Raw genomic sequence first — 22,077 nt, 5'->3', positions numbered from 1 at the left:
TTTATACTTGTTATTTTTATTTTCATCCAAATTTGAAAAATCAACTGAATCATAACTAGATATTTTATGTATGGTAACATTGTATATTTTAAAAACTCAAAATAAAAACAAACAAAAGAAGCACACTCAATAGATGTCTAAGACAATTTAGCAGATTTATCACAAGATAATATATATTCATCAAGATCTATGTTTTTAAATGTTAACTACATTTCTATTAACTCCAAAAGCTTAAAAATGTCATGGCCGTTATTAACATTGAATAATTACGAAATGGCGTAACAATATTAACATGCGCTAGTCCTAAAATCTAAATGAGAGTAAATACTAATAATGTTTAGAATTTCAAAATACTCTCAAACAGACAATAAAATATATGTTTCATTACATTTGTAGGGGCATCATTACGTCATCGTCAACAGAGCATCGGAAAGGGGAATTCCACAGAAATTAAGTATATAGCTAATATGTTAAAAACACAAAATCTTGGGCAAGTTTATTGTATGTTCCATTTGATTTGCCACATAAGAAACATAAGAGATATTCTATTACCTATGGTACTAAAAAGCATTATCTTTGTCTATTGCAATTACAACGCTAATTGAATACAATATGGGATAAAGGCAGGGCTCTACAAAACCAAAGGATGCTGATATTTGACGAAAGTTAATGTCAGTTTATTATCAATAATTCTTAGATATTGCTTTACACTTTATTGTTCAGTTACTGTTCGTAAAGAAAATTATATCCGAACAATTTATAAAACGTTAACTACATTCGTGTGCAAACAGGAAGCATTTTTTTTTTGAAATTGACAATTTATACTGACACTAATACGTGTTATGATTAAAAATATTCTATAATCAAGTAAACTTAGGAAACATAAGAGAAATATTGTAAATTTATTTCTATATGATCTAGTGTAATAGCCAATAAGATCCATGGCATCTGTTAAGCGAATTATTTGCATGTATTTAATCTTAAACATTATTGTACTTGACTCTAAAATTACTAAGGCAACGGTAATAAACTATTTTCTAAGCAAATACATCGTTTATGTACAAAACTTACACATTCTAACCTTTTACATTCCAAATTATATTCCAACTCTTGTTACTTGTAAAGTAATTGGAAAATTTAGATAAACAGAAACGTTATGAACGTTCAGGTTTCAGCTGCCATTTTGTAAATGTCACAGTTGACAATTCGATACCACAGATACCACATAATACCTGATACATGTAACAGATATTTACAAGTTCCAATCATCTTATTCAAAATTAGTGGAAAAAGCTTATGTCACGACCACAAACATAATAAAAACTGCGACAATATATAGAAAATAAAATACCAATCAGCCATTAATATAATTTCAACTACAAATACAATACCAATCACAACCTAGTCGAAAAGTAAAAATAAATGGTTGAACACAGTGGAAGAAACAATACAAGATCTGTGAAGAATTAAAACATAAAGAAACAAAGAATCTAATTTAAGTTTATACACATTTATTATAAATTACGTAATTAATTTTGATTTAAACATGAACACAGAGATTTTTCCAAAATAAGTATATGCAAGCAATTGGAATGCAAATGGTTGCATACAAACATATAATGAAATTTCTTCTAACGATGATTAACATACTAGCTATCGTCAAATAAAAAGTAATTACATTTAAACATTTTCAATATATGGGGGCTATATTTCTCTAAATGTAAGTGTACATATATATGGTGTTCCAATATCCTATTTTCAAACGTAATTCGTCAATTATCGGCAGTCTTGATTCTACATATGGCAGGTTGTGTTATTGGACATTGAATATCCGGACACATTTTAATTACATTGAAATACAATAAATTTTGGACATTTTGTAGATTGTGACTGTGATATTTGGTATAAAGAAACATGAAAATATATGCTAGTTTGGATACATAGTTGCTAAATATTTTTAATCAATAAAAATTATTAGGATTCACTTTTAATTAAGTAAAATTTAATATATGAAAAATATCTTATCTGTGGGAAAATATTCTATCATAGCACCTACTTGTGCGAGTGAGATGACAGACAGGTTTTTATGCAGGTATTGACTCCAACTTACAGAAGATGACTCCACAATTTACAATAATTACTTCAGATAAGTACGCATCCGAATATTCAGTCTCCATTTATAAAAACCTATATACAATTTTACACATATAAGATCACATTGTTAGACTACAATTGGTGTAATAAATTGTTTATCAAATAAATTGTGTTATCGCCACAAATTATTTTCTATACACAATTGAGTGTCACGTTATCATCTGGGCAACACATCTGCTTAAATTCTATATCAATATTAAATTTATAAATTCGTGTAGCACTAAATGTGGTTAAATATAAAGGAAAATTAAGAGTAAGTTTTACATTTGAAAAAATTTACATTACAATTCAATTATATTTATTACATTACTGTAGTTACGGAGTACTTTATAAATTGTGAATTATTAATCCACCTATGCAAAGTAAATATATTAAGAAAACCGTCTTCACATCGAAATTCCTAATGATATGTGACCATTAATCAATTTACATTGGCCCGCAGGGTCGTATGTCACTTTAATGCTTCCAACAGTGTTAACATTGAAAAACTAGGTATCATATAGCTGTCCCTTTTTATATTAATCACTATTAATTACCACTTGGTCATTTATGTAGCCTTTCAATTCGTGTGCTCTATCTCTCTCACACTCATTCTTTCTCTTTCTCTCTCTAGTCGATACACGAACTATGTTCGAAAACTAAGTGTGTACCGAAAAGTAGTTTTGATTAGCGCTTAGCTCAGTGGTGTATGGTATATAGTGCCGGGTGTGTTGGCGGTTGCTGAAGGATAATGCGGTGAGCTACTCCTCCCAAGTCCTGCTGTCCGAGTCCCGAGACGGCCACAGTCGCCGGTTGGAGCTAAAACATGACAATTAAATGAATGTATTTTAAGTCTCACCCTATTATTAATTAATTTAAATTAAAAAAATATTTTACTATAAATATTATGTATGGCTTGACTTATGTTAAGACGCTTTGTAACTCTCATATTCTTTGTTTTACAAAAGGAGGTCACGTTAATTCGAACTTTTACCAAATAAGTCTGTTCTGATATTCTTAATATATATAAGTAATCATCACTACATTTCATTCTAAGTTTTGGCTTTTTCAAAGATACATAGGTAAAGGTACATAACAATATATCTGCGCTAACACAGGTGATATATATGATTATAGTTCTACCTAATTGTAGAAATACAGTGTGAACAATAAAGTTTTATAACTATTCTGTTGGAAATATAGGCCACAACACCTACGTAGAAACCTACCTATGGGAGAAAGACTGACCACAAGTTATAAAAATATATCGAAAATTACAATTATTGCACATTGAGAATATTAAAAAAAAATTAAGGATTATATTACTATTAATTGGTAATGTTTTGTTTTATTTAAGTGTTATTAAATATAAAAAAAAAATTTAAAATGATATGAAATTCACTCATTAAAAATTTAAATTAAAAAATCCTTACCTGCAGTATATTAGGCAACATCGTCTGGCAGGTGGATGTCGCTACGTGCAACTGCTGTTGCTGAACCTGCTGAACTCCCACAGCCTGAAATGGAATATTTATATATAAAAAAACTACTATATGTAACAGATATGTACTATTGTGTTGAAAGTGTCTGGTACATCGAGATTTATGATTTAATTTACTTATTAGTGGCAGCCCGTGGCAGAGGACTTTTTCATTTACAGTCGCCATACACCTCTGCCCTAAAACGGAAGATAACATTTTAAAGTTTTTTTCTTCCTTAATTTCTGCGAATTTATTTTGGACTGTCGTAAATACTTCTAGTCATTGGCCGCTTGACGAATTTCTAAGTGTTGCCATATATTTTTCGATAGCGGCTACATGTACCATAAAATATTATAATGAAAATAAGTCTTACTCATATATAAACTTATTTTTTATAAGCACTCATTGTTTATTATTAAAATATAAATTTATAAATATAGTGTTCACATCATTTATTTTCTTAAGGATTGCTTAAGACAAATAATGTTTAAAAATACAAATTTTTATTCAGCATAAATTGTATCAATTACAATAAGGTACTCACATGTATTTGTATTGGTTGATGCGGAGGGTGTATTTGTATAGTCTGCACCTGAAGCTGCTGAGGTTGTTGCTGAAACCAATTACATGTTTATTTATTTAGCTCCACCAAACATAAAACCAAACACTACAAGTACCATGCAATAATAACAACAATAATCCGATTACAAAAAAAAGTGAATTAAAATATCAAGACATATGAAATGAAATTATAAATAAAAATAAGTATACAATGTTTAAAACCATAAATAAATAGATACATGTTCAATAAAACAAATCAATTATTTTTAATAAAAATTGTTTCAAAATACAAATAAATACGGAATAACTTTATTCAATTAGGTAACATTAAGTAAAAGATACCACCAGTTCTTTTAAATGAAATTTAACAATTTTTAATGCATACATTGTAATATCAATAATGTAAAAGAGACGACAAATTAAGTTTCACACACTTCGATCAACTAAAAACTCTTGGATGCTACAATTAGATTTATTTATTAATATACTTTTAATTTTAGATTTTAAACAAAGAAAAGGAAGATCTAAGATTTCCCTTGAAACTTTATTATACATGGGTGCCGAGACTTAAGAAGGGTTTGTTAAATTCTAGGACGAAATTTGGGCGTTACATTTTATTTTTATTTATTGTATTTTATCATGTATCTATCATATATACATATTTAAACAAAAAAAAATCATAATAAATTATAATAGTAATAAAAATTAATTTCTGGTGTGTTAAGTTTTTAATTCTTGTTTATTAATCGATGATTTATTTAGCTGTTGACTTTTATTTGGGATTAAACACTATGACTTATCGTAAACCAGTTTACATTAACTTTCCTTTTTAGTAAAAAGTTTTGTGTTGCAAAATTTAATAGCTTACATATAACAAATCAGAGTAGTGAGTACATTCGCACTTAATAAACCTCAGACCAATACATACTTATTACTACTATATTTCTTAAAATAAGTTTATTGTAATTATCATATTATTAATGTAACATATATTTACCGTGTTTACTTGCTGGTGCGTTTGCTGTAACTGCAAGGATTGCACTGAAGATATAACCGGATAAGTATGTTGGCCTCCCTGCAAGAACAATAAATATATCTCTTCTATAAGTTCGTACAAAAGATTGATTGATCTCCGTCGAGCCTTCGGACAAGTAGGCCTTAAAATAAATACGGATATACAGAACTTGACGACTAATGTCCAAGTTGTGCCTACTCATGTACTCAGAGGTGCTATGCTCGAAGTTGTAGACGAATATGTATATCTGGGACGAACACTCCCGCATGGTAAGTCAAACTTCAAGAAAGAGATCAATCGACAAATCTAACTCGGATGGGCAGTTTGGGAAGTTCCGAAATATCTTCTAGTCAAAAAAACCGCAATGTCTGAATGTCTTTGATCAATATGTGTTGCCAGTGATAACATACGGATCCAGGTCGTGGTGGCATACAATAGGCCTTATATGAACGTTCAAGGTCACCCAGAGAACAATGGGGGGAGAGATATGCTCAGAATTTCGCTGCAGGCGTAGCTCGAAGAACTGCTCGTGTGAAGTAGCAGTGGGCGGTGCACAGCTCGTCAAAGCTATTAGGGCCGAAAGGTTTTTGAGTTGCGACTAAGAGCCGATAGAAGCGGCGTGGGTAACCCAAGCTAAGGTCGTGTTAAGTCGCCTGATGTAGGCTGCGTAAGACAGGTCATTGTGGCGATTTTTGGGAGAGGTCTATGCTATGCAGTAGGCGTTCTACTTCTAAAATGGTGGCTAAGAGATTTCCCGATTGCACTCATCTTTTTCGTTTCCTAATCAATCAAATCTTAAGTGATTGTTGCATCAATTTTAAAATTCTATGTTTTTAAATGGCCAAATTTATCACCTGCACTTACGTTGGAAAGCATATAAGTATAGTTTTTATTGTACTATATAATCTATATTTTTTACTTTGGCGATTACACGATCAAAGGTTAGTTTGGTTAGTAGTAAAGAAACCGTCATATATATACATAAAAAGAATATAAAAGTACCTGGACTCCGGAGACGGCGATACCCTGTTGAACGTGTGGCACATGCTGTGCGTGCAGCGGCACGGCTAGCTGCGGCACGCCGCCCACCTGGACCACCTGCTGTTGTAGTTGTGGCGACTGCTGCATTTGTTGATTCTGCGCCTGATGGTGTTGATGTTGGTGATGCTGCTGTTGTTGCTGCTGCTGCTGTTGGTGCTGTTGTTGCTGTTGTTGTTGTTGTTGTTCTTGCTGCTGCTGGAGCTGCTGCTGCTGTTGCTGCTGCTGCTGCGGCTGTTGTTGCTGCTATTGTTTTGCGGAAAGAAGTAAACAATAAATATATGTTCAATCGAAAGTCGATTAAAATTACTTGGTGATTATTTTAATATTTATCGTTATTATTATATATTTTAGATAGACGAGGTTTTCTTATATGTGTATTAACTGTGTTGTTGCCTTAATTTTTACTTCATCAAAATTCTCAGAGCCTTTAGCTATTATGAACAAATTTGTTTTGCAGTAAAAAAAAAGTGTATTGATATCAGCTGCATTACCCCTTTAAAAGTGTAGCTCGCACACTGAAATATTCAAATCGTTTATTAGTTCAATTGTGAACTCATGTGTCCCGTCCAACGCCACTCTTTAAGCGATGGAATAACGCCTAAAGTATTTGTTGCTGCTACGCTTGAAACACAATCGCCTAAATACGAGTATTATCGTGACTTCCGACTGAAGCCACAAAACTAAAGTGACAATAGTAGTCTTGTTTTTTGACAGACGACGCAAGTAACGCCTCGCGATTGTCGGAAATTATTTTTAAAGCTACATGAGATGTTTCTTTTACTTCAGAGACTTGAATGATTTGATTTTGATAAAGATTATAGTGAAGAAATGCTTACCGGTAGATGCGTGAGCATGTGCTTTTTCAAGCTGTGTAGATACATGTAAGTTTTAACGCAGAGTCCGCACTTGAAGCGTTTCGTCGTGTTCGCGCTCTCAAGTTGACCTTGCATGACCTGCTCCTGTCCTTGCGCCTGGATCATCTCCACTTGTTCATCACCCAGGATGGCGACCTGTGTCTCCTTTTCACCCTCGTCTTTGCTAGAGTTTTGTGTCTCAGAACTGGCCTCCGAGTTCACAGATTCAGTGTCTTGTTTTCCTTCGTGCGTTTTCAAATGCTTCTTGTATGCGCTCGATTCTATGTACGCTGTGAGTAAATTAATTTATATTAGTTACATATGATTTAAAAAGTAAAAATTAAAACTTATATTTTTATAACAAATATAGGTTTTTCTTAGAACCTTCACATTTCAATGCTTTATTTGGCTGCCTGTACCAGCTATAAATCAATCTTAAATGTTTAATTTGGTGAAGTGTATCATCGATGGTTGACATATAAATGGTTCCTGGCAAGGTATAATATAAAACAAAATATTGTTCTTGGTATGAAATTTTCATTCGATTAGGCAATAAGAAAAAGACGAGAAAATAGGGCGGCATACGGAGGAAGGCATAAGGAAACTATTCATTGTTGAATATTATTGACGTGTTAGCGATGCCATTTGACATAAATAAAGAAATGATAAAGGATGTCCGACAGCAGTATTCGTATTTCAAATCTAAATTAAAAAAGAAAGTGATAAAGTAAAAAATTTTCACTGTAAAATCAAAAAAAAAGAATTGTGCGGATTTCATTTCTTAAAAATTATGTCGTCAAAATGCTGACCATCACGTCGAGTACACTTTTGGAATTTGGCCTAGATATTTCGTGTCCTTTGCTGCGAAAGTTATCCTAGGATAGCACTAACATCGCGAACGACATTTTCTTTTAGCGCTGAGATAGTAACTGAGTTCGCTTCGTAGACTTTACCCATCAGATACCCCCTCAAAAAGTACATGAGGGTAAGATACGATGAGCTGGATAGCCGGGGGAAATCACCAAAACGACTTGTCAACTGTTCAGGGAAAAATACGAAGAAGTAGTACCATGGTTCTTCTAGCCGTGTGGGGTGTTTTTTTTAAAAACTTTTCAAAATTTTTAAAACACTGGGTTTTTAATATGCTATGTGTACACAAACGTGTTCTAATGTATGCTGACCTTTGTCGCATATGTTGCATTGGTATTTGCGTTCGCCGGTGTGATAGCGACGGTGCACGGCCAGGTAGGAAGCAGAACTAAAACGCTGGGAACATTGCTCGCAACCAAACAGCTTCTCGCCGGTGTGCTTGCTGGAATGCACACGTAGTTCAGTACGCGTCGTGCAACCCTTGAAACACACAGGGCACAGGAACCTGCGACAAAAGCGTTGGCCTTAACACATTGAAGACTATGCAAAAATGTATATTTCTCTATAGGACACGCGGCTCAACAATTAGCTATATCTCATTGAAAATGAAAAAAAAAAAACTAAAATTACACGTTACTTATTACTAAATCAATATGAGTAATATACATATACATATAATTAAAAATGATGATCAAACAACGTTTAAAATATCAAGGAACTTTATTATACATATGTATATGTATATATTTGTATAATAACGTACCTCTTGTGTCCGGTGTGTGTGAGCATGTGGTTGTTCCTGGCTGAGGAGGTGGTGAAGCGAGCCGGGCACAGCTTGCAGCTGTACGGCTTCTCACCGGTGTGTGTGCGTCGGTGGTAGATAAGGGCAGACTGCTGCGCGAATTTACGCTCGCAGTACTGGCACTCGAACGGACGCTCACCTTTATAATCAACAATAACAACTTGTACCTGCTACACTTGAACTTTCATAGTTTCTCGTCAATTGCAAACCCGAAAATTCTGAACGGTGTGCTGCCGGTGATGATTTACGGATCTGAGACGTGGTTGCTTACAATGGGCCTTCTAAGGCTCAATGTCACCTAGAGAGAAATGGAGAGCTGTGCTCGGAGTTTAGATGCGAGATCGATTAAAAAAAAATTCCGCAGAAGAATAAAAGTCATCGACGTAACTCAAAGAATGTTAGTTTAAAGTGACTGTGGTCGAGATCGATGGCCGTTGGGGCCGAAATATTCTCGAATAACGTCCAAAACATATAGATGCAGCGTGGGTAGTCTAAAAAGATTAACCGACAACATAGTTAAGGTTGCAACAAGTTTGTGGATGCGAGCAGCGCAACACTGGTCAAAGTGCCAATATTTGGGATGTATTTGCCTGGCTTTGGCCCTTTATCGGTTGATATGATGATGATAATGAATCTCGACTAAAGACACATTTCTAGCATAGAAGTTTTTTTTTAATCGTATTAAACTAAGTGTAATACATAAAGTTCTAAGATAAATGTAACTTAAACATAAGCCAAAGGTTTTCTAAATTTACTGAAATTTATGTATTAAGCTCTACACGCGTCGAATACACGTCATCTCTAATAATTTTGTTTGGACCGAAATTTTACAGCTGTCAAAGTGGTATTTACAGATTCCGCATATTCGTGGCAGCAGGGTGCAGGGGACGTAGGCGTCACAGGCACTTTTTTCGGTAGTGAAGCAAGAGGTATAGACGTCACTATATACAACAATTTTACCGGATTGAGAAGCCACAGAGTACTTCCTTCGGCAGACGGTCTAAATAATGACTTGGCTAATGGGCCCTCACGAGAGGACTTCATCTCGTGCTGTTATAACACCAGTATAGCGTTCCGAAACAAAAGGGTCAATGATGATGAGGGTACCTGTATGCACTCTCATATGAGCGTTAAGCTTAGAGACTTCGTAGAAGCCTTTGTTGCAGACGGAGCAGATGTGGTTGCGTATCCCGCGGTGCTTCTTCATGTGTTGGCACAGTGTTGAGTGACGACGGAAAGTCTTGTTGCACTCTGAACACTTCAGAGGTTTCTCGCCCGTATGCAGTCTGAAGTGGACCTACAAAAACACTCCAATTTTACAATCATTTATAATACTATTTAAGTATTTGCTTAGAGTAATTATATATTTAGTTTACTATCCATCGTATTAAAATTATCAGCGAAAACCTTTAAAGCTTTTACCTCCACAACCAATCATATCATACCTAAATAGTATTTTAAAGGTTTTGTATTAAATTTCGTCCTATTTACACACGTGCCTACTTTTAACCATAGCACATAACTCTAGATTGAGAGACAGAGAATGCATATAAAGCATTAAAGATGATAAAAGAGTTTCATTTAAGAATTAGGAATGTCGTTACGTACGCGCATACGTGATTTGAAGTTATCTAACATATATTAGACCCCACAATTCATTATTAGGAAACCTTTGTCTTTTAATGAGAACTGCAAATGGTCTGAACGGAAAGTGCAGCGAGGGTCTTATACGCCCCACATGGCATGGACACATAATAAACATAAAATTGTCATATTTTAATAAAAAAAGTGTTGTTATAAAAGTCATGTAGCATTGAAAATGTCAAAATGACGTCTGTCTAGTAATTTTTTGTATATATTTATAATTATCGATAAAATATAATATGGGTTTCGATTACTATGCGATTTTGGGGATAAAACGTTCGTGCAAGCAACACGAGGTAAAGGCAGCGTACCGACGTCTGGCTCTCAAATACAACCCAGAAAAGTACGACGATGATGAAAACATGAAAAAAATATTCGCCCTCATAGCTGAAGCTTATGAGGTCCTTGTAGATCACAAGAGGAGGGAAGTGTACGATCAGTATGGTGAAGAGGGTCTGAAAAGAGGTGTTCCCGGTCCAACAGAGTACATCCAACCCTACACGTACCACGGTGACCCATTGAGAACGTTTCACGAGTTTTTTGGAACGACCAATCCTTATGCAGATTTGCTAGATTACTACGAGAATCCGCTACCAATATTTGATTCGCCTCTCGGCAAAGGATACAAGGAAAAAGATCCGACTATAATACGACCGCTCGCTTTATCTCTAGAGGAAATATACAAAGGCGGACTAAAGAAAATGAAAATCCAACGCTTGGTTTTCACAGACGAAACGTGCACCGAACTAAAGCTTAAAGAGAAAGTACTCTCTATACCAATCAAACCAGGCATGTACCCTAACACGCAAGTGAGATTCAAAGAAGAAGGCGACCAGGGCCCAACGAGGATTCCAGCAGATGTGGTCTTTCTCACGGAAGACCGTCCGCACGAGACCTACATACGGTCCGGGTTGAGCGATCTACTCACTGTCCGAACGATATCTTTACAAGAAGCTTTATGTGGGTTAACGATCACATTAATGACATTGGATGGGCGCGTTCTACGCGTCAAGATAACCGACGTAATCACGCCCACGTTCGAGAAGATAATCGAGTGTGAAGGGCTTCCGCTACTGGCCTGCCCCTCCAGAGCAAAAGGAAACTTGATCATACGATTCCAGATAGAATTCCCCGACTACTTGTCGAAAAGAAGTAAAAAATCCTTCGCGGAAGCCTTCAGAATAAAGGAGGAAGATGACAAGAAATTCGATAAGATAGAATGCGGCGCTTTGACCAAAATGAACTAATTATTAGTTAGACTGAGATATACATTTTGTTCTCCTTAATTTTAATACTTATTACGAAATTTTATTATTTCCTTTATAGTATAGTAATATATTACGCAGTCACTTATTCGTTTTATTTAAAGTTATAATGTTTTATTTAAAGTTGACATGATCCTATAATAGCAATAGATCATTGAGGTTCAGCACTCTAATTCATTTTTTAAGACCGGACTTCATTGTTGCCCAGCATTTGCAGATTACGTCTAGCTTAAGTATTCTAATATGGTAGCGATGTTCGAAGGCTCCCAGGGCAGCTTCGGCTCTGGTCACTACGTACTATTTTTTGACTTTATTGATTTGACGAGATTGGTAATCCACAGAGCTCTTAGATCACTTCGGCGAATGCTTCATTGAGCCTACCGTCCTTTTCACGGTTCCTCAGCTTGGATTAAACTCTTAAAAACAAGTCAAAAAACAAAAACTGTCCGTGAAATTACTTTCGTTTTAAAAAGGGGGCTTGGCTTCTGAGTTGTAATCTGATAAGTTTAGTTAAAAAAAATATGCCGGTTTCCACTTCATCATTTTTTGAGTAACAATGATGAAATAATTTATGCATTGTTCAAATTCATAGAGCCACCGTCATTTATACTCATAAATGTGTTGGAAAAATCGGGTACCCTAGGAAAAACTCCTAAAATATTCTCTTTCTTATCTTTAAACTCACCTTCAAATCTGTTGGGTTATAAAAGCTCTTGGAGCAAATCGAGCACACGTATGGCCTCTCTCCCCTGTGCCGTGCCAAATGCGACCTTAATGCATAGCCGCTAAAGAAGCGTTTATCGCAGACGGTGCACTGATGTGTCTTTTGTTCGAAGTGTGTTTGCCTGTGCCGGTAGAGTAGCGTCTTCGTCTGGAAGGTTCTCTGGCAGACCGAACACGTTGGCTGCTTTGGCGGTCGCTGCTCGTGAGTACGCATGTGCATTCGCAGCATACCTGGACCCTAAATGCAAAGAAATGGTCTCTATTAACCTAGTGATAAAAACAACACAATAATAGGAAGGCATTGGAAGTTGCTAAATTAATAAGGAGTTCAGAATACTTGCCTGTGACGTGGATATGGACAGACCTAGTCCAACAAGAAGCGGGGTAAGGGGTGCAGAGTAGTAACGTTACAAATATGGAACGTATGGGCAAGATGAAATATCAAAGACCGACTATGCCGATATCCTCTCTTGGACTAATGTAAGGGCCCAAAAAGATGCACGCGTGGAATCCTTTCGCCTTCGTTATGAAAAATATCAACTAACTTCACTTTAGTATACAGTGTTATTACATAAACACTTATTAGACCTATATAGAAAAATGTATCATCATTTCAAATTGCTAATCCGTCGGGTTTCTTAACAAGAATAGTCTGAAGATTTCCGACATTTTTTCCGTCACGTGTCGACCAAACCCCACAAATGTTTTTACTTATAAGTATCCTTGATAACTACTATACATTTAAAAAATATGTATCGTATCTCCAAAATTCTATTTACAGTCAGATTTTTTAATAATATTCTGTATATGTTAATAAATTTTCATGGACAAATGGGACCTGAAAATCCTAAACTATACGTCTTTGCAATGCCTTAAAGTAGAGTTATATTTCAATGAACCGTAAAGGATCGATTTATAGAAAATTCCTCGTTTGGTTTAGCCCATAGACTGCCACTGCATCCATCTTTCCTTCGCTGTCGGTTTATAAAGGCCTGCTAGAGAGCATAGGCCTCACCTAAAGATATCTATGGAAGTTACCATAATTGACGCGCTTGACAGGCGGGTTGGCGATCGCAGTATGGTATTATGATAAGCAGAGGACGCCTCTGCCCATCCTCTGGAAACTTGTTTGTGAACAATGACAATCCTATATAATCAATCCACAGTGTGAGTTATGTAAGATTTGTTTCGGATATCAAACCCTAGACCTAGAAAATTCCTGTAAGAGACTGTACGAAGTAAAAAATAAAATAAATGAAATGATAAATTCACTAAGCATTTTCACCTTGAAAGTTCTTTTACACAAGTGACACATGGGCGGTTTCTTGCAGTTGGCTTTGATCCAGTTTGCATGAGACCTCATGTGCAACTTCAGCCAACGACCGTGTTTAAACTCCTTGTGACACAGGTTGCAGACGTGGCGACCGGGGGACACGGATGACGTGACTTGGAACACCACTAGCTGCATGTAGTTGTCTTCGTCCATGTTTAACGGGTCGTCTTCTTTGGGAGTCTGGTTTTGTTCTGGCTCGACCTGAAACAAACGTAACGTGTTAGTATTCCGTGAACTCACTGTTCGATTATTTCATCATTGTCTCTTAAAAAGAGGAGCCGCGTACATATTTTCAAGATGAATAACAAAGACCCAAAAAGTCCGTTACATTACCTTTTCAATCATTAGTAAAGCACTTTAAACATGGCTTCTGCTCCAAAGTGTGAAATGATTTGTTGGTCACATAAAACAAAAATCGAGATGTGTTTCAGACCTAACGCAATGAATGTGATAATCAAATTTTTAACGACGCTACAGAAATGAGGTATTTATCGCTATTGATAAACCTAAATCCTTTAACGGGTTACTTAACTATTATATATTACGCTATATGGTTACTACCTCTACCGCGTACAATTTTCACTATGAATTTATTACAAAATATTTCGTTGATTATGTCGTAGTAGTTCATCACCTTAGTTATAGGGCACATTTATTTTCTGAGGAATAGGCACTTCTAGTAGCTGTAACTTTTAATGTACCCAGTGTAGAAAGCGTCATTTTCAAGCACGTTTAGGTGTAGATATTAAATATTATCGCGTGATTTTGAAACTTTCCTAGATTATATGTAGTAGTAAAAATGTATTTAAAGTGTATGTGTTGTGTGCGGTCAATAGGATTTATGGACGCTCGTATTATTGGCTAGGGATCGCTGTTTGTATAAAACTGATATTATGTTTTTACTTGTGTATATCTGCCTTCTAACTATAATCTGTTCCCGCAAGCTTCGTGTGGCTCGCACTGCCATTTTTTGTGTGTAATTTAACAAAATCCTTTAGGTAATCTATATCGTGCTAGAAAAAACATTCTGGCCACATATTATACCAATGTGAGATATATCAGAGCTCTTTGAAGGATAATTTACGGCATTTCGTATATTTTTAAAAACATTTTATAAATTAATGTACCAAATAATTAGTTCGTGGTATGTCGCGGGTTTGATTTTCGGGGTGGTCGTAAATATAATTCAAACTTAGTGCATTAATTATACAGAGTGCCACTGCTCACAATAAAGTTTCCAGAGGATGGGCAGCAATATGCAATCTCTGCGAATCATAGCACCACACTGCGATCGCCAACCCGCCAGCCAAGCGTGGCAATTATGGTGTAACCTTATACATATTGTCACGAAGGCAGGAAACGTCAATATAGCCGTCACCCACAAAATGTTTAGAAAAAGTTCTAGAAGTTGGTATGACTAAAATCTGAATCTAGAACTGTCTTTACGAATGTAAAATCACTAAATGTTAAAATATTGAACATCGCCAAAAAAATAAATAATGTATAATCAAAATATAGTATAATCAAAATTATATAAATAATATAGTATAATCAAAATTACAATATAGAGAATGATATCTTTACATAAACAGATTGTATAGAAGAGAATACCTTCTCAATCTCATAGTTGTCTTTTTGTATGACCTCTTGCGTAGAGACCTGTTCCTCCTCCGATGTCGTGAAGAATCCCTCCAGCATCTGATTGCTGTTGTTAACCATCGGCACCTCTATGTACTGGATAAACGGAGACTGTTCTTCACATGTAATGCTTATGCTGCTTTCCTGGAGGACACATTTAACAAATTGTGTTTTACGAAGTATAAATGTAGCAATGATTAACAATAATGAAAAAATACTCGCTAATCGTCATGTGGTTATTCTCTCTAAATCATTAAACAGCCATTCTCGTTTAAGGTTATGATGTCTGGGTTGTGCAAAAAATAATGCAATTAATATATTTAAAACTCTTATCATGTTATTCATTTCTTTATTAACGCTTTTGTACAAAATAGACAAAAAATAGAGGGAAAAAAAGGTAGAATTTATATAGTACAAGAGGCGATTTTAACGCTCGAGGCGATCAATACCAGAATTGTTTTTATTTATTTATATTTTTTTATTACTCACTACTTGATTCGCGAAGCCTAAATACATACAGATACATATATACAGTATGATCATTACAAGTGTAAAACTTTTAAAAGGGTCAATGTCTAGTTCAGTTACGGTTTAATATTAGATACACAGAGAAATAATACATAGCGTAATTGTAAAATAGCAAGTAAAAGTGAATTTTAAATTTGGATAATGATCTAGTATGGTTCTAGTATGTAGTAGCATATTAAAATTAATTGATTTTCACTGTGGCTCCCTGCAGACATTGTAATGGTAGAAGCCTGTCCCATTCTAATAAAAAATACTAACGAATTTAACATATTTCAGCGTGATCACTTTAAAGTATTTAAATTTACAACCAATCATCCCGTATATGTAAATTTGTATAAATATAATTAAGCCATAATCTTATGAAAACGGTTGTGTATGAAGAAAAAGACCTAATTTAGGATATTTCTCTGATTAAACAACTTTTGATATTATAATACCATCTTGAAAGTAATTTTATCATTATCATCAGGTCAGCCGATAGACAACCACTGCATGGCTCAGGCCTTCCCCAATAACTGCCACGAAGACCGGTCTCCTGGAATTTGCGTGTGGTGAAAATCATTTCATACTTCGTCCTTGCGAGCCTGCTCTGCCATTCGCTTGGCTTGCTCCCGCAGCGTGACGTCATTCCGTTCCACCATCTCTTTGAACGCATGGCATCTTGATATCTGGTGCACGCATTGCAGACACAGCTGTGCAGGCAAACCATCCCCAACAGCGACCTATGAAAAGACAAAAAAAATGTGGACAAGTTCTTTTTTGAACATTAGGTTACCTGATGGATACGGTGTATAGATTTTTAACCCTTTATAACCTGGAGTTTCAATATTGGTACCAATCTTTTAAACCGAATGTTCACATTACTATTAGTTTTTTTATAGGTTGGCTGTACGTATTTTACTGTTGTATAATATTTTTTCCAACGAAATTAAAAAAAAAATCTATTTTACCCTTCATCTAGACCCTCAAGCAAACACAGTAATATTAAAAAAAATCACTTTCGTAAATCAGGCTACTAAGGGTTAAGTCATAATAGAGAGATAGGTTCTGTTGTGCCTAGAACTCGCCGATATTTTGAGGAACGACCTCCGATTGCCAGCCTTCGTTAGAGCGATTATACAGAACGAGCGGTCATGGAGTTCTGGTTTAATCTTCTGCGAAAACGTAATGTAAGGAGTCTGCGGGGAGAAAGAACATTGGAGCACTTTACTCGTAGCTTGGACGTCGGAGGAGGTGATACCGGGCTATTCACCATTCCCTATAATAAGGCCTTGGGGTGATCTGCCAAAGATATGTCCTGGCCCTGAGGTGGCGTACGAGCTAAATCTTCCATGTTTGTGATAACGGGTGGGAGAGCTGAAGGTCTATCCTAAGGAGTTGAGGCACTTGGCCACTGCCGTTACAAATACGGTAGTATGCGGAGGCGTTCCCGTAGTTTTAAGAAAAGGCGTCGAACAAGACTGTTATTGGGGTTTAGCTGGTAAAAGTTCGGCATAACCCTTTCGTTGCCTCCTCAGCGGAGGAGATCCCATGCAGGGTTTCCCCGCGGGAGAAAAAAAGGGTTGGCTAGATTAAAGCCAACTTCGCCGCAAAATGAACATTGTCGCTTTTGTTACGCAGTAAATAACTCGGTACTTTTAAAAAAGTGTATATTTATTTGAAATTAGAATATACCCAGCATAACTTATGACTTGCGATTGATTGATGTTTTAAGGCTGACTTTTTGGCTCTCAGCTATTCTATATTTACGATTTGGATGTCGTTCATGACGAACAAAGCTGTATTCATTTGAGTGCATAAGAGCCCTTTTACAATAACAAAGGCTATATGACCTTTGAATACATAACTTGAAGGTAAATAAGGTAATAACTATAGAAATGTATAACACGGGTTGTTATGTTATTGCTAAGAAGAGGCGCCACGTGACCTTTTTGATGGGATTTATATAAACGAAAACCTGAGTTTACCATAAAAGCCAGTTGTCTTTTTTTTTGGCAAGCGAAGATATCTATTACTATCTTATGAAAATTGAATAAGGAATTAATTAAGCGTTTTTGTATGCTTATTATACGTAGCGTATCGAGAAGTTGTTTCGCGTAAAAGTTTTATTTTTACTCTACTAACGGCACAGGAATGTTTAAAAGCTCAATGCTTTCGGCAAAAACAGATTTTTTATGAAAATTTCATTAAATATTAAAGTAAAGCAGTGGCGACGTCATTATCCCATAGCACATTTTCCCATTGATCTGTAGTACAATTTTTATGTGTCTTTGCCCATTCTAGTCTATTTTTCTTGTATCAAATTGTTAATTTGGGCTTCTTAGCAGCAACATATCCTCTTACACCCACAGTTAGAAGTCGTCGTTTAACAGTTGTTACCTAGATGGGAGTTTCTCGCGTGCTATTCACTGTTGCAGTAATTTGTGGCGCTATTAAGCGACGATTCCGTTTAGTCAGAACTATGAACCTTTGCAAGAAATTCTCAGCCTTGCTGTAATTTGACGTTCACTGTATCTTTCCTCTCGAAGATTACAAATAGCACTTCGCTGTTCAAGCGTGATTTGATTTCGTTTTACCATTTTCAAAACAAAAAAAGTAGGAAAAGCCGTAGACAATAATTTCCGAATTCAGATAATGTTAATATCACAATTTGCGCGTGCCACTACTCAAGTGCGGCTAAACAAGACTCAAAAAAGTTGAACATAAAAAATAACACCGACAGCAATACTTCAAACCACAAAAGAATGCAACCGCAGTCCCAAGTCAAAAAACACCTGTCTCGTCAAAATTTAAGAAATTGGTAAAACATGTTTAATGAGAGCCGACGATCCTTTTGTTAATATGTAAACAATAGTAAAAAGCTGCAAAGATAACATTTAAAAATTTTACCGCCTGTAGCAGGTGTTGTTTCGTTTTGGCCAATAACAGATGTGCTTCCAAAACTTTTAGACGATAGTGAATATCTTGTTTTTGTTCCGACGTATTCTAAAATTGATTTGCAGGTAATACGGGTCAGATATAACTGTCATTTGACACTTGTGCACTTTAAGGTTAATAATAATTTAAAAAAATTGTCGCAAATTTAAATCTACAATAAAATAGACAACTGTTGGGCAAAAATCATTAGAGACTTTAAGCAATTATGGAATATAATAATACTCATTCATACTACAGTCAAAAAGTTATAAGGAAACAATGCAAAATATACACGTCTTGTTTTCGGGGACACGGTGTGATATGAACGTACGTTGTTTCGGAGCAGGGAACAATCTCGCCGCCCTGTACCCATGTCTGAACGCGCGTAAACAAAGTATTTTGTAAGGTAGTTAATTGACCTGTATTATCACCTGACCGAGAATACCGGAGAAGGGTGTTCTATAAAAATGTAGAAGTCAAAACTCAGGAAGTTATTCCTCTATAATTTATATTGTTCCGATTTAAAACAGAATTTATTTATTTATTTACTCCATCGTACATGTTAGAGAATATATACAATATTGCATCACAGTAAAGAGGCACGAGCCAAGTTCTTCCAGACAACCATAGTATGGAAAAGTAGAGTTATAAATAATCTGTAGTTAACGTGTACATATAGAAGAAACACATAAACATACAGACATATACATAGATATGTATATAGCATACATTTATCAACATATATTTATTATAAATAAAGTACAATAAAAAATTACAAATACAATTATAAATAAAACATCAAACTAACTTAGATCACGCTTGCTTCAGAAAGAATAGAGACATATTAAGAAAATAAATAAATTAAAGGATAAATAATTAATGTTCTAGTATTATATTTCTTAGCCATTTTCTTAAATTAATAAGTAATGACAATTGATTAAATATATATTTAAAATAAGTATATGCATATACAATCTATATGTTATGTGTGTAGGAAAGAGAAATTACATTGTAAACAAAGGCGTTTTGCCGTTAAAAGTAAAAGTTTGGCGATTGTAGTAAAATTAGCATAGAACAGTGGTAGCTCTGCGTAAGAGGACACTTGATCGAAGTTCGCGGGTACTATTACCGAGATAGAATGTAATATAATTCACCTTCTGTGCATTAATTATATACGATTGCTACTGCACACAAACAAGTTTCTAGAGGATGGGCAGCAGTGTCATCTACGTACCATAATTACATTATCCAGCCTAGGCGAGTTGGTGAATGCATTGTGGTATAATGGTATGGCCAAGCATGTCAATTATGATATATACCCCCATAAATATCTTTTGGGGAGCTCTATGCCTTACAGGAGGGCCTAGACTAAGGATTGAAACAACGACGACTAATTAGGAGGCATATTTTTTAATAACAAAGAATATATTTTATTTGTATTTTTCTTTCGATGTTGTTCATTTTTTACTAATACGGCCCGTGGATAACAATTGTTGACTATTCCTGACTGAGTCACATTTTTATATCCCATGACTATGTAACCCTGACGGTAAGTGATATTCTCTATCCATAAGTCATTATTCTGGTGTTTGAGTATTACGCCATCATTTTGTTAGCTGAGCTCGTATATTTCAACGGACATAAGTATCATATTTTTTAATCGTTAAATTTATATGTTTAAAAAAATGTGAAATTTATGTAAGTACATTTACTAATACCGATCACACCATTTGTTTGGACGATACCACAAAAAAAATTTCATTTTATACTTAGCTACGAATCAACACGTTTTTATTTAATACTTATAATATGTCAAATATGTTTTTAGATATTATAAATTCCGCTTTATTTTTTAATTTATTAACTAAATTCTTCATTTGTCTGACTGTACGCATATGTAAAAAAAGTTGCACAACATATCTTGGACCAATAATGGCCAAGCTTCTTGATAGTCCGAGCAATTTTTAACATTAAAATTTTTTGGCAGTCGCTATATAGAAATAATTTTTATTGAAATCATAGCTTAAAGCCAAAAACAAGTGTATTGAATTTTGACATTAAAAATTTAACTCATTTTACTTATTTTGACCATTCTTTAATTTGGTAAATAATTGGTGACATCATTTCTTAATAATTCATTTAGATGTTGGTTTTTTTTTATAATGATCGGCGGTGTTGGAATTGCATGGTTATTTTTTTTAAATTATAATAACATAAAAATGAGAAGGAAATTTGGATACATTTGTCGAAAGCCACAAACATTCAAGAATTTTTCGTTTATCGAAAAGTTTTCTAATGAGGTAAAGCACGAAAACCATATTTTTTAGATAATGGGATCAAACTATTTTTAATAGAAAAATCGATTCTTGGATGCAGGTAACATCTGAATGTACTATTAAAATTAGAACATGCTACGGATACCAAAAGTGAAGACGTACTGAACATTGGTAGTGCATTATACGAACGTAATATTAAAACATTTTCTTTTAAGCAATAAATTGCGTCTTATTGTTCAAGAAATACATTGTTATAATCATTTTATGTATATATACATATTAATGCAGTGATTTTTAAAATATAATAAGTGTAATTATTTTTAAATAATATACATACATCTTTAAATCATTTTTTTGTTTAAATATAATTTAATTTTGGCTAAATATTATTTTTCTTGTTCGTTTTAAACTTGTGAACATAATTGAAGAGACAAGGATAGACGCATATTTCTCAATTAAATTCCGAGAACACGCAGGGCCTCTGAATCCTAAAATTGGCCTGCCATCTGATGACTTCTAAACAAAGATGGTGCGATAGGAACTCGTCCGTCGTTGATGAACTGGATAAGCCTACTAACAAGTGCGAGAAGGACGACAGTAAATTTCCCAAAATATCAAAATTTTGTGTGACATCTCACCTGCACTTTGGATATTCCCATGAACATTGTCGCTGTAAGTTGTTCGAATAAAGGACGCATGTCCTTTTTTATTTGCAAACAAGCACGGCACACTTTTTCTAGATTCAGAGTTTTATTAACAGCAGCCATTTTGAGGTGCAGCTATAGACTTGTTTGCGTCCTTGTTATACAATGACACCTTGTTTTGTATCACAAATTATGTTTATAATATTATTACACTTTTTTTCACTAACATAATTTCTTTGGTAAAGATTTTGTCACTACAACATTGAATATAAACGATAAAATCACATAAATATGTCGGAAAACGCACGAACGTAGAGACGACTTGAAGTAAGTGAGATAGACATATGAAGGTA

At 34.8% G+C, this 22,077-nt stretch overlaps 1 protein-coding gene and 1 pseudogene across 1 annotated transcript; one reads left to right on the top strand and one right to left on the bottom strand.

Annotated features, from left to right (window-relative positions):
• Nucleotides 1-72: 72 nt before the first annotated feature.
• LOC137924060 (zinc finger protein 16-like) lies at nt 73-22,035 on the bottom strand. Its single transcript, XM_068767375.1, has 14 exons — nt 21,719-22,035; nt 16,458-16,610; nt 15,334-15,504; nt 13,675-13,923; nt 12,352-12,627; nt 9,865-10,054; nt 8,719-8,896; nt 8,267-8,460; nt 7,068-7,375; nt 6,193-6,474; nt 5,173-5,250; nt 4,159-4,227; nt 3,567-3,650; nt 73-2,952 (listed from the first exon to the last, which is right to left on the bottom strand). The coding sequence occupies exons 1-14, from the start codon at nt 21,845-21,847 to the stop codon at nt 2,833-2,835; spliced, it is 2,481 nt and encodes an 826-aa protein (XP_068623476.1). The 5' UTR covers nt 21,848-22,035; the 3' UTR covers nt 73-2,832.
• Nucleotides 10,641-11,648, top strand: LOC137924328 (dnaJ homolog subfamily B member 13 pseudogene; annotated as a pseudogene).
• Nucleotides 22,036-22,077: the final 42 nt, after the last annotated feature.

Source organism: Battus philenor, unplaced genomic scaffold (genome assembly GCF_028537555.1).
Source record: "Battus philenor isolate CCGP_79_NKW_IND1 unplaced genomic scaffold, ilBatPhil1.0.hap1 SCAF_23, whole genome shotgun sequence".
In the NCBI taxonomy this organism is placed as follows: Eukaryota; Metazoa; Arthropoda; class Insecta; order Lepidoptera; family Papilionidae; genus Battus; species Battus philenor.
Note: the sequence above shows the minus strand (reverse complement) of the source record. Positions and strands in the feature narration are given on the sequence as shown.

Coding starts and splice junctions, on each gene's coding strand:
- LOC137924060 (XM_068767375.1), bottom strand. CDS start 21,847: ATGGCTGCTGTTAATAAAACTCTGAATCTAGAAAAAGTGTGCCGTGCT. Junction 10,055..12,351: donor ATAACCCAACAGATTTGAAG/GTGAGTTTAAAG, acceptor GTGTTTTTGTAG/GTCCACTTCAGACTGCATAC. Junction 6,475..7,067: donor ACATGCTCACGCATCTACCG/GTAAGCATTTCT, acceptor GCAAAACAATAG/CAGCAACAACAGCCGCAGCA.